The 15,949-nt window shown below is 49.5% G+C and overlaps 1 protein-coding gene across 7 annotated transcripts in view; it reads right to left on the bottom strand.

The window, feature by feature from the left end:
- Positions 1 to 15,949, bottom strand: part of ARHGAP26 (Rho GTPase activating protein 26) — a 154,682-nt gene that overhangs the window by 116,486 nt on the left and 22,247 nt on the right. For 5 of the 7 annotated variants that reach the window (XR_009819239.1, XR_009819240.1, XM_062002119.1 and 2 more), the window contains exons 3-10: positions 15,532 to 15,593; positions 14,930 to 15,001; positions 13,574 to 13,675; positions 10,302 to 10,412; positions 9,335 to 9,439; positions 8,408 to 8,537; positions 7,921 to 8,021; positions 3,242 to 3,336 (exon numbers count right to left, since the gene is read on the bottom strand). Coding sequence is in view for 5 of the 7 variants with exons in the window: in XM_062002119.1 (XP_061858103.1) it covers positions 3,242 to 3,336; positions 7,921 to 8,021; positions 8,408 to 8,537; positions 9,335 to 9,439; positions 10,302 to 10,412; positions 13,574 to 13,675; positions 14,930 to 15,001; positions 15,532 to 15,593 (778 nt within the window). In the remaining 2 variants the exon portion in view is untranslated. The remainder of the gene's footprint in view (positions 1 to 3,241; positions 3,337 to 7,920; positions 8,022 to 8,407; positions 8,538 to 9,334; positions 9,440 to 10,301; positions 10,413 to 13,573; positions 13,676 to 14,929; positions 15,002 to 15,531; positions 15,594 to 15,949) is intronic. The other 2 variants (XM_062002117.1, XM_062002120.1) reach the window with 2 other exon arrangements.

Below are 15,949 nucleotides of genomic sequence, written 5' to 3'. Positions count from 1 at the left end.
AGCTACACAGATTTTATGGTGACAGGAGATAAAAACATTTGAGTAGAAAATTAAATTTCCTCCTATGTACTTAGACATGTGTTCTATGCTGTTAGCAAAGGAACTGATGCACAAGCAAACCATAATTACTGCAGGTTCTATATTGCTGGCTGCAGCAGGAGATAGAGGGATAGCCCCGGCCCCATGCTCCTCCTGCACTGTGTCCGCCTCGTCCCCTAGTCAGTTGGATAGACACAGCTTGCCAGGCCACCCTAAAATAAACAAGTAACAAGGCCAGTCTGTGCATAGAGAACTCACCTAATGATTGAACATGCTTTAGGAGAGCCAGGGAAAGAAGCAGATTTCACGTTGCCCACTTAGCACCACTGCTCACAAGTAACTGAAAGACATAGCTACTGGCTGTGTCTGGCACCCACTGCAGAGCACCACAGGGACGCTAGTGTGTGGGGGCCTTTGCATGGTTTAGTGGCATCTGTGGCAGCAGTAAGAGACGTTTCAGACACAAATGTTGAGAAGCAGCCATGTATCACCTTTGCAGCACTGCTGGAGGCACCAATGGACTTTGCCTCTTGCACAGTCACAGGGAGCCCATGGATCCCTGTGGATCCCCAGGGCATGACAGAGTCCATGGATCCCTGTGGATCCCTAGCACATGTTTCTGGAGCATCCCTGCTCTGGAGGACCTGCAGCAGGTAGCCCAGAAAAGCGTGAAAAACCCAATGGGATGTGTCTCTGGAAACATACAGAGGGAGTGCACAAACTGAAACTTGCCAAAAGCCACAGCAGCAGGCACTGCCCTTTGCTCTGCCAAGGAAGGCCTAGCACATTCTCACTCCACATGTACTGTGGAAGGGACAATGCAATTCAGATGTCCATTGACAGCACGCGATGTGTACAGAAGAATCTTCCTGCTCTCTTAATCTAGCTGCTTCCAAGCTAACCTTTCTAAAGGCAGTTTAGGACTTCAGGAGAAGCACACTCTAGTGGCATTATTCACCGTTACCTCTGAACACCACAAATGCACAACGTTTTCTCAGGATCACAGTGTTCTCGTGGGCTGGCTTAATGACAGGTGACTGCATGCACCAATTAGTTACAAGACACTTGACTCTTGCTGGATGTTGGTTACAAGTCTAATTTTCATTTAGAAGTTGCATATAGAAAAGAAAGGAGAAAACTGCTCTAAGTCAAAATACATTACATGATAGACAGAGAAGCAACTTGGGGACATTTGCCTTAATCACACTCAGACTTCCTGCATATGGCTGAAGAACAAGAAATTAAGTTTCTAACTTCTCTATTAATAGAGACAATTAAAAAAAAAACACAGGACAAAAACCCAAAGGTCCAGTTGGGACCGGGTACCTCTGCACAAAGAGCTCCAGGTCACCCTAGAGCCAGGCTGCAAAGCTGGGCCAGGCTCTGGCAGGACAGTTGCAGGGTGGCATCCACACACTGTCAATCCCTGAAAATCCCAAGCTGGCAAGGAAACCATTCCTCAATACACACCACTTTGTAAAACAGGCCAAATCATGGGAGCTGGGCAAGGTAGAGGTGATCTCGAGCAAATTCTGCCCACAGACAGCATCACCTAAACGATGCCCAGGTCTCCCAATGCCCAGCATCACTAAGCCAGGGAGTGGGAGACAGGGTGGGCACATCACGCTCTCTTTTGGACATGACAAAATCTGTTGCCTTCTCTTCCTCTTAGCTTAACTATTTTGGAAATTAGTATTACTTTTAGACAACTAATGACAAATCATGATACCAAAAAATATGCAGAGTTGCCTGCCTATTGGGGGGAAAACCAGACTTTTATTCCGTGTTTTCTGCTGTTGCTGTCCTCTGAGGAAGAGATAATCCCTTGCAGCAGAAGTGTACATGAAATGAGCAATTTCTCAGGTTTCCCCACCTTCGCCACTCCCCTGCCATTATTTACATTCAATAGGCATATTTCTGAAGTAGCTCTTGATCCCATGCCTAGCAGGCTCCAGACATCAAGGGAAGGTTTAGTTGCCTCTGAACATGCTGCAGAAGAAAACTATTGTGGTGGCTGGCTTCTCCTCCTACCAGTTTTATTTTGATTTTCACATTGAAAAAAAAATAACCTCAAGCCATAGGAAAAAAAATCCCCATGTCAGCAGAAACACTGCAGCTTTCTGGAGGAAAGCACAGCTACAGAGAGCAGGAGGCAGCCCCAGGGTTATCTTATCCCTCAGCCAACACAGGCACAGCTCCATTACCCCAACCCCTCCCTGCCCTGTGCTGGCAGCGAAATGCTGCGGAAACAGAGGCTGGGCAGGGAAAGGTACCACGGGTTATTCCAGCGTTAGTCAACACCTCGAGTTTTGATTAACTCGGGCTTTCCCAAGACCTCCTGGGCTTTCCCGCAGTGGCCAGGCATAGGAGAGGACAGCTGGAACATGAACAGGCACACAACAGGAGGGCACAGACGTTCAGTGACTTTGGAATGAGCTTCTGTAAACCATGTAAACTTCCTGCAGTGAGGAAGATACGAGGCAGTGACTAATACCACTTGGAATAGCAACCCCAGCCTCATTTTCCTGTTTATATATGTAAGCTGCCTGTGATGTTCATTAGATAACAAGCTCTCATTCCTAGGCACTATACATTGAATCCACACATACATCTGTTTCAGCTGCTACGTGATAAATTACATCAGAAGGCATTTTACTCCTTCAGTAAAAAGAAATTAATGTAAGTATCCAGGGGTGCCAGTCAAGACTTCCATTACCACTCAACCCATGGTGGACCAGCATCAGTCACTCTCCAGCACAAAAGCCAAAGTTATTCCAACACATGCCCAGTGCTGGAAAGAAGCATCACATCCCTGCCAAAACACCCACAGAGCACCTTTTCCATACTTGCAACCATTTACCTTACATGGCCAAAGACTACAGAAGTGCTAAAACACCATTAAAGTCTGAGAGACTTGAGTAAACTCAGCACCTTGTAAACCAGAGCTCTGACTGAATATATTGAGAGCACCTGGCTAGAGGCACCAGAGAGAAGTGTGTTTCCATGAACTAATGCTTTCCATTGGCGGAGGGTACAACTAAAGGAGGAGAAACATGGGAACTGCACAAGAACTACCTAAGAAAGCCACGTAGGGATGAGTGCAACCTTTCCCCACGCACGGGCAGCGCAACCCCCGGCATGTGCACCCCTCCATAAGCCAGGCTGCCAGCATGCTGAGGCTGCTGGGCCCCGTGGCACTCACCGATCCACAGCTTCCACATCAAAGCAAAACCTTTTCTCAATTGAGTCGGTTTTCCGCCGTGTGCAAGATTTGAGGGTAACAGCTTCATCTTCTCCCTGAGAAGAGACAAAATCGCAGATGAGGCCGAGAACGATCAATCATGTGCCTGTCTGCAGCACCCGTTGCACTCTCAATGAGCATGTTCAAATCTGGGGAGATTCTGCAATATCAGCCTGTTAGAAATGTATATTTGTAAATCTGACATGAAGATCTGACTTTCCATCCCTGTAAACATGTTTTGTCCAAAATCTTTCACGAGGAGCCTTCCTTTCAGAATGCACATGATTAAATTTGTGTACTAAGCATCACATGAGCCATGCTTCAAGCAGGCAGGGAGTGTTGGACCACAACTTTTGGGCAAAGTCAGCTTTATTTTCCATTGTGAAACAATGCATCACAGACTTGGCTGTCAATTTTCACTCCAGGCTGCATTTTTGGCAGCATTCTGCACATGAGAACTCCTAACAGGAGCAAACATGTCTTAAAATGTTTATTATATAACAATGCAGCGACAAAACCATTCTCCCATCCAGGCCTCTGCATCCAAGTTGTACTGGATTTCCACAGGCCGAGCTGCAATCCGGCAGGATCTGCGTGCACTGCTGTCCTCTGCTGGAGGAAATCCCTGCTCAGTGCCTGCCAGTACAAACACTGCTCCTTCTGTAGTTTTTAAAATCCACTAATGACTCAAAAGAAAAATGAATCCTGAACGAGTTCCTGGAGATGGTCACTTTTCTGTGCTCTCTGTGCCGTTCTTGATGATGCCTTAACTGACCACACTGTTCCCTGACATCACCATTTTTCCTGGAAACATATTTAGAATCACAGAATCGTTTAGGTCGGAAAAGACCTTGAAGACCATGGAGTCCAACCATTAACCCAGTACTGCCATGTCCACCACTGAACCATGTCCCTGAGTACCACAGTTAGATGGTTTTTAAATATCTCCAGGTACAGTGACTCCATTCCCCACCACTCCTTGAGCTCAGCCACTTGGTCAGATTTTTACCCAGCAAAGGGTAAGCCCATCCAAGCCATGAGCAGCCAGCTTCTGCAGAAGAATGCTGTGGCAAATAGGGTCAGAAGCTTTACTGTCCAGGCAGACAACATCCATAGCCCTTCCCACATCCACAAGTGGGTCACCCTGTCATAGAAGGAGATCAGGTTAGTCAAGCAGGACCTGCCTTTCATAAAGCCATGCTGACTGGGCCTGATCACCTCGTTGTCCTGTACATGCCACATGATGGCACTCAAAATGTTCTGTTCCATAACCTCCCCCAGCATCAAGGTCAGGCTGACAGGCCTGTGGTTCCCAGGATCCTCCTGACCCTTCTTGTAGATGGGTGTCACACTGGCCATCCTCCAGCCCTCTGGGACCTCCCCAGTGAGCCAAGACTGCTGATAAATGATTGAGAGAGTGGCTTGGTGAGCACTCCTTCTATCTCCCTCAGCACCTTTGGGTGGATCCAATCCAGCCCCATAGATTTGTGTATGTCCAGGTCACATACCATTTCCCCTTGGATTATGGGGGCTCTGTTCTGCTCCCTGTCCCTGTCTTCCAGCTCAGGAGCTCTGGTACCTGCAGAATAATTGGTCTTACCATCAAAGACTGTGGCAAAGAAGTTATTAAGTACCTTATTCTCTATCTCTATCTTTCCAATAGGGATGGAAATTCTTGTTATCTTCCTTTTGTTGCTGATGTGTTTATAGAACCATAATTTATTGTCTTTTATGGCAGTAGACAGATTAAGTCCTAGCTGGGCTTTGGCTCACGTAATTTTTTCCCTGCACAACCTCATGACCTCCTTGTAGTCCTTCTGAGTTGCCTGACTCTTTTTCCAAAGGTCATACTCTCTTCTTTTCTGGAGTTACAGTCAAAGTTTTCTGTTCAGACAGGTCAGTCTTCTTCCCCCACTTCTCATCTTTCAGCACATGGGGTTGGCCTGCTCCTGCACCTTCAGGATTTCCTTCTTGAAGAAAGTCCAGCCTTCCTGGACGCCTTGGTCCTTCAGGACTGCCTCCCAAGGGACTCATTGACTAGGTCCCTAAATAGGCCAAAGGCTGCCCTCTGGAAGTCCAAGGTAGTGGTTCTGTTCACCCCTTACTTCTCCAAGAATCAAAAATCCATATGATTTTATGATCACTGTGCCCAAGATGGCCTCCAACCATCACATCACCCACAAGTTCTTCTCTGTTTACAAACATCAGAAGGCATCATCCCTAGTTGGCTTCTGCACCAGCTGTGTGAAGAAGTTATCTTCCACACGCTCCACAAACCTCCAAGTCTGGTTCCTCTCTGCAGCACTGTACTTCCAGCAAACATCTGGTAAGTTGAAGTCCACCATGAGAACAAGGGCTAGCAATTGTGAGTGTTCTCCCAGCTGCTTATAGAATTATAACTTACAACTTAGCCTGCTTCTTCATCCTGACAGACTTCATCTTATCTAGAACAGACTCCCACCATGATATCTGCCTTGTTAGACCTTCCCCCGATTTTTACCTGTAAGTACTCGATCTAGTCAACACCATCAATAAGCTCTGGGCAATCAAAACATTCCCTAACACAGAGGGCTAGCCCACCACCTCTCTCTCTCTTTGCCTGTCCCTTCTGGAGAGTTTGTAGTCATCCATTGCAGCTTTCTAGTTGTGTGAATCATCCCACCATGTCCCTGTGATGCAACTATGTCATAGCTCTTTTGCTGTACAAGAGCTTCCAGCTCCTCCTGCTTGTTGTCCATGCTGCATGCATTGGTGCAGATGCCTTTCAGCTGATTCCATCACCTTTTTCAGGGGAGAAGCCTTAACATCTACACGACCATTCTCAGGCACTTAGATGGTTTCTAACACATCAATAACTCCTGTGTCTTTGCTGCCACAAAGGACCAGAAAGGGATCCAGAACAGACCCAACAAGACAGACCCGAGAGAGCTCCCTGCAAGGCATCTCCCCAGGGTTCAGCAGAGGCTACCTGCATCCAGTCCTCCCCAACCTGGCCCACTACTGGCACAAGTCTGCTCCCAAGCTGCCAGACTCCCTGTCTGGTAATCAGAGAATGCCCCTGCTTCAAATCCATCAATGTATGTCTCCAGCCACAGTCCAAGGCACATTCACACGGACTGATACCCTGTGCAGTATCCTTGGGACTCAGGAGTGACGGTTCTCCTCCTGCAGCACCATTGTCTGTTGCTTGGTGCCTGCTCCAGCCAGACCCTGAAACGCCCGGCAGTGAGGCCACAGGCCCCTGGGATGCTTTACACTCTGGTGCTCACATGACCATCACTGATGGACCACAGCCTGGATCACGGATGGAGCCGCCCCAGCGTTCAGGATCACACAAGCTATGAGGCCCCAGGCAGGGCAGGCAGCCCCCATATGATGGCTGGTACAGTGTGTTGGAGCAGGGCTCCGGCTCCAGGCTCACGGTCGTGCTGGCAGCACCCATGCCCTTGGGTGCAGGGGAAGCCATGAAGTGGGAAGGGACCGCATGAAACACAGTGCAGCCTCTGATGATTACAGAGCTGGGATATTTTAATGCTGAGTTATAATGAAGATGCTCCAAGGCAAGAGGAAAATAATTTTAAAAGCTGTCCTCCCCACAGCCGGCTCCCTTTGCCAGCAGGGAGCCGTGCTGCAGCCTGGCCAGCTGCCCAAGGCACTCCCCTGCAAGGGGACAATGTTTGCAAGCCACCCCAGCTGGGAACACTCTGAGGGGGTCTATTGTTCCTGCTGTATAGAGGAGCAAAGCCAGTCCAGCTACAGCCAGGCTTCCATTGCCCAGGAGCAGCGGGGTACACAGCATGTGTCCCACACCCACAGCAGGGCACACGGCAGCGTTCCACATCCACTGTTCCTCCTGCTCCTCCACACCCCCGAGGCGCCAAGGGGAGCTCCAGGCTTCTCATTTGGCTCTGTATAAAATGAAACAACTTCTTTATCAAAATAATGAACAGGTTCTCTTCTCCAGGCCTTGGAGCAGGAATTAGGGACTGGGGAGCAGGCATCCATGGAGCTGGAGCATGGTTAGGTGCGTGTGGCACAATCCCACTCTGCTCCCAGCCCCAAGTACTACCTCCACCCAGGGAAACAGCTTCACAAGGCACAGTGCAGATGCACAACCCACTCTGTGCCCAGCATCACCAGGAACAGAGAGTGGAACCACAGATGCAACTGTGCATGCTTCAGGTCCCTCCTTTCACAACCAGAAATAAGTAAATAAAGGACAGACCTAAAAGCAAGAGGCAGAAGGCCCTGTTTCAGCCCAGAGGCAGCTGCTGCAAACTTGTCCTTACTAACACCTGTGTGTAGACACCAGCCTGGAATACAGAGCCAGAACAGGAAACAGAACAATGTCCAAGGGGCTCTGTCCACTTGGGAAATGGGCGTTGCTCTCAGTACAGCTGACACTTTCCAAGGACCTGTGGGCTTTGAGGGTTTTCTTGACTTTTTTTAACTAAGCTCCAAAATTAATCCCCCATGTGGCACCCACTCAGCCTGGAACGAATCTGACCCATTTCACTTGCATTCATGTCACCTTGCTAACAACAGATCAGTCTGAGCACTGGGAAAGCATGCAACCATCAGCTTTGCAGTGCTCCCCACAGAGCCCCCAGGACGCAGTCTTGCTGCCTAGCAGTACTCACCCCTTTGCCTCCAGATTTCTGGTCAAATGGCACCATCGTGATCCTCTTCGATTCCCTCTGGTACGTGCAATAATGCTTCACCCAGGAAGTCCCAAAGTGACCTACAAAGTAAATGCAGTTTTTATTTCCAGAACTTGCAGTTTCAGTGCCCTCCCATTAATGACCTGTGATGTTTAACAATCATTTAGCATGACAGATTTCTGTACTTATGGTTTTCGTTGGACTTCACGACAAGATTAAACATTATTACCCCCTTTCTGTTGAAGGGAAAGATTTTTATGAAGCACTGGCAGCAATTCTCCCTCCCAGGGGGAACCCGGCTGCCTCATTCCCACCTTAATCTCCCACCCATCTCACTTCCTCATGGATTTTGTACCCTGCCAAATTAGCCCTCATGCCCCACGCCCTGGTAAACCCCCTTCCCTACTCCCCCATCCCCCACTCGCCTCATTGCCCTGGCAGGCAGCTCCGCTGCCCTGACACCTACGTTTCTCCTGTACATAGAGATAACCCTCCATCGTGTAAGGGCTGATGTTTTTGTGCTCATGAGGGTTCTCCTTCATCTTCTTCATCAAAGACTCAACCTCTGACCTTGTTCCTTCAAAACGATTTCTTGTCTGCAAATTAAAACAGGAATGCCTTCTCCAATGCGTGGACCCGACGTGGCCTCCTCTGCAGTGAGGAGGAACCATGCAGGGGTGGGAAATCAGGGCTGGGTCAGCACAGCTTATGTGGGACATGGGACCAGGGGAGCTCACTGCCAGACACAGGACATGTTTCCTCCCTGGGTCTGAATTTAAGCTAAAAGAAAAATATTACAATGTTTGGTAGGCTGGTTGTACGATGAGCTTTGTGAAAAAGTTATTTCAAAAGAATGAAACCAGTCTGTGTTCTTGGTAGAAAAAGAGTAATTTTGTAACACCAGAGGAAAGCTGCAATGCCAACGTGCCAAAGCCCTGCATGCACATGTGCCATGTGGGCAGCACGTGTGCTGGCACGGCTGCAGACAGCAGAAGGGCTCCGCTCCACAGCCCGCAGACCAGGACAGAGAAAGTGCTGCACTTCCCAGAATGGACAGCACTTTGAAACACTTGCAAAATTATTTGAAACACTCACTAAAATGACAGGGCATGCAGCAATGTCTGCCTGCTGGCTGATGGCCAGGGATGCTGGGCCTCTGCGTTTGGTGTGCCATAGGGAACAAACTGGCACACCGGTTGCATATACCATGCTGTGTTATTCACAAAAACCAATCTGCTTTCAACAACACAGTCAAGGCCTTTGCTTGATGGCACACAGGAAAAAAAGACAGCAAAACCTTTATTCAAATATATCCAAAAATGCTATTTTGCTCTGCAGGACAGCCACAGCGACAGGCATATGGCACAGTGGCATAGGCACAAGGCACACTTACATTCTGGATGCTGATTGTCAGCTCTGTCTTGAAATCACTGAAGTCCTTTGCAAGCTCATAGCCGTGGTGGTAGAAGGTGAAAAGCCCCTGCAGAAAGGCCAGCAGCTGTGTTGGGGTAAAACGAATCAAGACGGTCAGTAGAGACCCACAGCCACTTTCAGAGCAAGTGCTGCCCAGGGAAAATGTCCCTGCAATGCCCCAAGGACAGAGGGGCTTGCTGGCAGCCCCTAGAAAGATGCTCTCTTCCTTGTCTCACTTTCAAAACCTCCTCTGAATTGATCTCAAAGTCAAGCCTGTGCTTCCTTCTCCTAAAGCCAAGGCAACCTGCACTTCCAGGATCCCTCACCACCTTCATCCCCCCTTCCCAAATCACCTAAGCCCCAGGGCCACTGAGAGCATGGTAGGAACGCATCAGGCAGAACAGGCAGCAAGTTGCTGTCCCCTACACCAGGCCTCTCCCAACTCCAAGTTCCTCTTCTCTCAGCAGGTTTTACCTCTGCAAAGAGCTGGGGAGGTTTGGCATTGCCCAGAGGGGCTTTAGAGGACTTAGCATCTGAGCAAAGGTAGATCTTCAAAAATTCTTTTTTTCCTATTTCTGTCATTCCTGCAATCTTTTTCCCTTGTGAACATTACAGTTCTTTTTTTCCCACTCAAGCCTTTTGGTGTTTTTTACTTGTCAGGCCCCTCAGTCCAGCCCACCACAACAGAGGTATCCACACAATAAATAATGAAATGTTTCCAGCACGTGCATGACTGTGAAGCTAATGGCTCCATGCCCCAAGGCTGGCACACCTGCTTTGCCCCCTCAAATCTCCCTCTGAGAGAGGGGCTGCAAGGTGAGGCTGGAGAACCCCAGCCACCCCACTGTAGGATTGCCCCACACTGCAGCCTGGCTTCCCACAAGCTCCCATTTCTCCATTCAATATCCCATTTTTTGCAGGCTGAGACAGCCTGAGCACTCACTTACAGGCTCCACAAACTCAAACATTTTCCTCTCCTGGACCTCTTGCACCTTGAAGACATACTCCAGTGAGACTTCATAGAAATGCTGCCGAACCAGGTCCACCTGGCTGTCTGCCTGCAAGCACCAGGGAGATTAAAGAGGAAATATGAAGTTACTACCAACTGGGAGCACTTGGCCTCATGACCAGAGGACATCTGGGTCTAATGGGAATGTGTCCGTGCAGAACAAATTCAGCTTCAGACCCCAGTCCAGGGTTGGACAGATGGCAGAGCTCTTTCTCCAGCTGAAAAATGACTCATGTTCTCACCTCCCTGACAGCTGTGTAGCAAAGCATTAAAGGCGAGAAAAATGAGAAGTTGCTGCATACTTGACAACAAAAGGCAATTCTCTGCTTTCTGGAAAGCACCACAATGGGAGACTGCACAGAGTATCCCAGGGCCAAACCAGGCAGTGAACACACCACACCACTCTCTACAGCCAGCGTGTCTCTCCAGTGGATCAGTAAATCCCCTCTGCTTTGCAGGTAAAGCCAAAGTGAGCAAAAATAGGGATATGCTCCAATGCCAGTGCATAAAAATAACCTCCTCACACACACAGTGCAGAGTGGCTGCTCTGAAGGCTGTAGGACACCAGTATCCCCGGCACAGGTTGCTGCTACATTTGCAAGTGACACTTTGCATAGGGCAACTCAGTCACATGGGGAGATCAGTCTGGGCAATCTACTATCCGCAGCTCTGACCTCAGCATCAGTAAGTCAGGAGGGCAAAGAGTTTCATCCATAGAGTAATCTATCATCGAGTCATTGCTCAACAGAAGGCAAATTCTTTCGTCCCAGCCGAGGCCGGCAGGTGCCCTTGCCACTGTGATCCTCACAGAGGGCAGAGCTGGACCTCCAGGGATGCAGACACGCTGTACCACACATCTCATCAGGGCTGGACACATGGGTGCTCCTGTGCTCTGCAAATCCAGCTGGCAAATACCTGCCTGCATTTGAACAGCAGCTCACTCCTGATTTTCTGTGAGTCACAGCATGAAATAGTCTGTTTCCCCATGACCTGCCACCAGCACTTGTGCTGTGTGCTCATGGTGCACAGGCAGAGGCATTTAGCAAACTGAGTTCTAAAAAGCAGAAAATGTGATGCAATCAAATAACTTTGCCAGGAGTTAAATGGGAGATTAAACTCTGTGTACATTTCATTGGTTAACGGCCAAAGCAGCAGAGAATTCCCATGGTTTCCTCCTCTCATCGCTGCATATGTGGCCACTATCACTCTCCAGATGTAGACAAAAAGAGAACATCAGCAAACATAAACCACCAAATCTCCCCAGCACAAACGCTCCTCTCTTAGGATATCAAGGCCTCTAGCAATACTTCAGACTGCTCGAAAATGGATGGTGTTGACTTTCCTAAAACACTGTCATCCCATCAGTGCCTTTCTGCATGCACATCTGTTGCAGCTACAGTCCTGGACAGCCCCTCGTCAATCGGGGACCAGGGCAGGCAGCCCCAGGGGAGGTGCTGGATGGATGGGGCAGGCGCTCCCACACATTACTGGATGCTACATTCACCTTTCACAACCTACACGCCAGACAAAGGCATCCCCATCCTCGGTGGGGCCCGAGCCGCCAAAATCAGTGTATGCTCCCAGTGCCCCAGCGAAAAGGCCCCCAAGGCCCAAGCTTGAGAGCTGGCGTCTGTCTCCTCCTGCTTTCCTGGCAAAAGCCGCAATGCCTGGGCTGGGAAATGCCAGCAGATGGCAGCCGCCACCAGCGCTGCTCAGTACAGACACCGTTTGCAGCCCGCGCTGCATCCTTCACAAGACACCACCTGCAGCCTGCGCTGCATCCTGCACAGACAGCACCTGCAGCCTGTGCTGCTATCCGTGCTGCATTCCACACAGATACTACCTGCAACATGCACTGCATCCTGCACGGACACTACCTGCAGCCTGTGCTGCATCCCACACGGACACTGTCTGCAAGCCCACGCTGTTATACACACTGTGTCCCACACAGGCACCAGCTGGATCACTCACTGCATCCCACACTGCATCCCACACAGAACGCCTGCATCCCACACAGGCATCACCTACATTCCCCACTGCATCCTGTACAGACACTGCCTGCATGTCACACTGCATTCATCCTGCACACCATCACTGCTTGCATACTGCACTGCATCCATCCTGCACACATTGTATCTATCCCACACACAGCCACCACCTGCATCCCACAGGGCACCCCACTACCTGCTTGCACTGGGCTCCCAGGCAGCTCTGCAGGGCCATAATCTGTCTAGGGCATGGAATCACACCTCTAAAAGTCACTGCTGCCATTTGACAGCACCAAGTGGCTCCTGCTTTCCCCAGAGATAAATCCCTCCATTCCTGTGTCTCACAACAGCATTTCAAACACAAACTAAACTGATGTTCAAAGGGTTACTTAAAAGCCATGAGAATGGGACTCCCATTTTCTGGGACATACACTTGCTTTACATCCTAAGACATTTACAAACCCAGAACACCTATGCAAGGACAAGGCTGGTTTGCAGGCATGTCAACTGTGACTCTTCAACTCTCATTTGGTCAAAGATAATTATTTGTTTATCTGCTCTGTCAAGTTCCCAACTCTGCTGGGCACTGTGCCACCACCTGAGCTATGCCAGTGCGGGAGCCACCACTTGTGCCCACCAGTCCCCCTAGAAATGGCTCAAGAGCACACCAGCATCATGTCCAAAACCCAGGACATGCATCCTGTGACAAACAGTAAGCTCTGAGCCAGTGCAGGGTTTTCCAAACTTGGAAGAAGTGTCTTAAAACTCGGCATGTTCATCCAGTAAGAGCATTTGGCATGGCAGCTAACTGCATCCCGAGTCAGTAATAGGCTCCTAAAGCAGTTTAAAAGCACTAAGCCTGATCACTCCTCCCATGAAGCCCAAAGCCAGTGCAGTCACTTTCAGAGAAGGGAACTAGACAGTCATGACTTATGCTAGCACACAGGAAACCTGCAGCAGAACCAGTTCCTTTCTGTTACACTCATTAATTATAAACTCTCTCCTTTCTGAATGCTATCCATTTTGAGACCTCTTTGACTTACTCACTAAAACAGCTCCATCCACTTTGATTACAGGAAGAGGGGAAAACCTGCCACTCGCAGCCAGAATGAGGGAAAAAATGAGTTTCTGGCCAGAAGAACTAATGTTACAAGCTGCATAAAGCATTCAAAAAGCTCACCACAGTTACAGCTAGACATAGAAAACGAGAGGTTGCTCTCACCTCCTGAAGCTGGGATTCTTTCTTCTTAGAAGACAAGTTTAAGTGCTTCTCTACAACCCCACAATATTTCTCCGTCTCCTTGTCGTATTTCTTTTTGGCATCCTACAGAACAGAACAAAAAGTGTGATGCTGAACACAATGACTCTGGAGCAGCCACGAGGGCCCACAGCATCCCTGTAGCATTGGGCAGGACAACAAGTCCCAGGCAGGAGCTAAACCTTTTCTGCATAGCACAAGATGGGACCATCTTGTGAGATCATGGGCATTAGCTGTAAGCAGGTCAAGCTGCTTTCATCCATGAGCATCAGGCAGGTATTGGAAAATGGTCTGTGCTGCCAAAATCCAAGACTTTGGGGAACTCCTCCTTGTTGAAGCATCCAGGTCCAGGGTTGGTCCAAAGACGACACTGCCAAAAGTGCTTGCTAACCAGCACATCATCACAACTTCTCATCCTACCCCCTGCCACCCCTTGGAATGGCTTATCCTATGTGTCGCTTAGGACAATGACACAGTAACTTGGTTGCTTGTGGCAGGAATGTTAGAGGATGATGTTAACCTTAATTTTTCTTTTCCACCTCTCATCCCAGCCTTGCCACCCTGACAAGCCAGTACAAAATCTGCCGTATGACACTGCTAATAATGGACTACTTTCTGAAGGATTCCTTTTTGTGGGTTTTTTTGCTGGACAAACCAGAACAGCCTGGCTGGGCTGCACCACGGTGCTGCCGTGGTTCCCATACCAGTGGGGAGCTGGGCACAGCACTGCTGTGCAAACACAGCCCTGCTAGACTGGCATGTGCTTCTTGTAGGCAGCAACAGGTTGTTATAACAACAGGAGAATTTCAGATAGTGATTTTAATTTCAGAACAAAGACAGGAAAGGAAGTGGTGGAGGGGGGAAGCTGTCCCACAGCCACTCTCAGACACACCGGTGCTCCCCTGGGCTCACTCATCCTGTCAGAAGTCATTCAAATTCCTGTGCATCTGCCCAGAGACACATCAGGGCTGGGGAGCACAGACCAGAGGACCCAGGTGACTGGGAAGCCCTCTAAGAAAATGCTAATTCTTTCTTGGAGTAAGAAAAAAAAGTTTACTTCAATTGGCATATGATTTTTGGCCCTTGGCCCATTACTTAGTTATGAGTGAAGTCAAAACAACTGAGGCACTTTCCCAGAAGATGGATCATCCCTGTGTCCATCCACAGCAGCACACCACCTCCTCTCATGCCCATGCCCAGCAGATGCAGCATACCAGGACCTGGCGATCATCATGGCCACTGCCGCGGGCTCTGGGCTGTGCTCATGAGCCCAAGCAGGGTTCCCAGAAAAGAGGGCAGCTTGGTGCAGCAGCAGCCTACCTTAGCCGCCCCAATCTGCTCCTTGCGGAACTTCTCCAGTGGCGTGATCAACACCTCACTGGCATTCTCGATCTACAGGCAAAGACAGACACAACTCACTATCTTTTGCCCAGCTCAGCCCAACACCCGAGTTGCTCATCAGTCTTTCCCACAGAAATCTTCCTGCAGCCCATGGAAACCCACATACTTTATCACCTCCAGCTCTGCACTGGCTGAGGCCCAGGAAAGGCCAAGGGGCTTGTACCAACCCACTCCTCATCCCAGCCAAGTCTTATCAGCACCAGCACTGGCCATTTTCTGACAGCAAGACATCAAGAAACCATTGCTGATGCTCTTCAAGTGTGTCCCCTCAAGTTCATTCTTCCCTCCCTCTTCTCTCCTTTGCAGCTCTGCCCTGGGTAAGGGAAGAGGCACTGCTTGCAGCACACCACAGTGTCCCAGGAACCACACCATCCTCTGCGGGCAGAGCAGGGCTCTACTCCAACAGTGCCTTGGGTACCGCAGCACCCACCACAGGCAGAGTAGGGCTGTACTCCAACAGTGCCTTGGGTACCACAGCATCCACCACAGTGCCACCTCCCATCCCGCTCCAGGGGCTGTACCATGCGCATCCGCTCGTCCTCCAGGTTCCGCAGCACCGTGGCAAACTCCTGCAGAGACTTGGCTGGAAAGGACACATCCGTATGGTCAGCACTTAACAGCATCTTATTTTTTCATTAAGATAGAGACTGAACAGAGGGTTTTTCTTTGTGTGTTGGGGGATTAGTTGTTTGGAGTATTTCATCACCTTTGTCTACAGAACTGCTAGCAGAGCATCCCCAGCATCACATTCCCACCTCCAGAGAGGAAGATCACCACATCTTCATGTGGAACCTGCCCTACTCAACAGTCAGTCACCAAGCAGCCCTACAGCTCAGTGCTGGCTTCAACTGTGCTCAGTACCTGAGTGGCAGCTCAGCAGCACAGCAAGGGGACTCAGATGAGAAAGCTATTTTTGCTGAGAGACTCGGCACAAATAAA

This window comes from Colius striatus, chromosome 9 (assembly GCF_028858725.1).
Source record: "Colius striatus isolate bColStr4 chromosome 9, bColStr4.1.hap1, whole genome shotgun sequence".
Taxonomy (NCBI): Eukaryota; Metazoa; Chordata; class Aves; order Coliiformes; family Coliidae; genus Colius; species Colius striatus.
The sequence above is the reverse complement of the archived record's forward strand: the minus strand, read 5'-3'. Positions and strand labels throughout refer to the sequence as shown.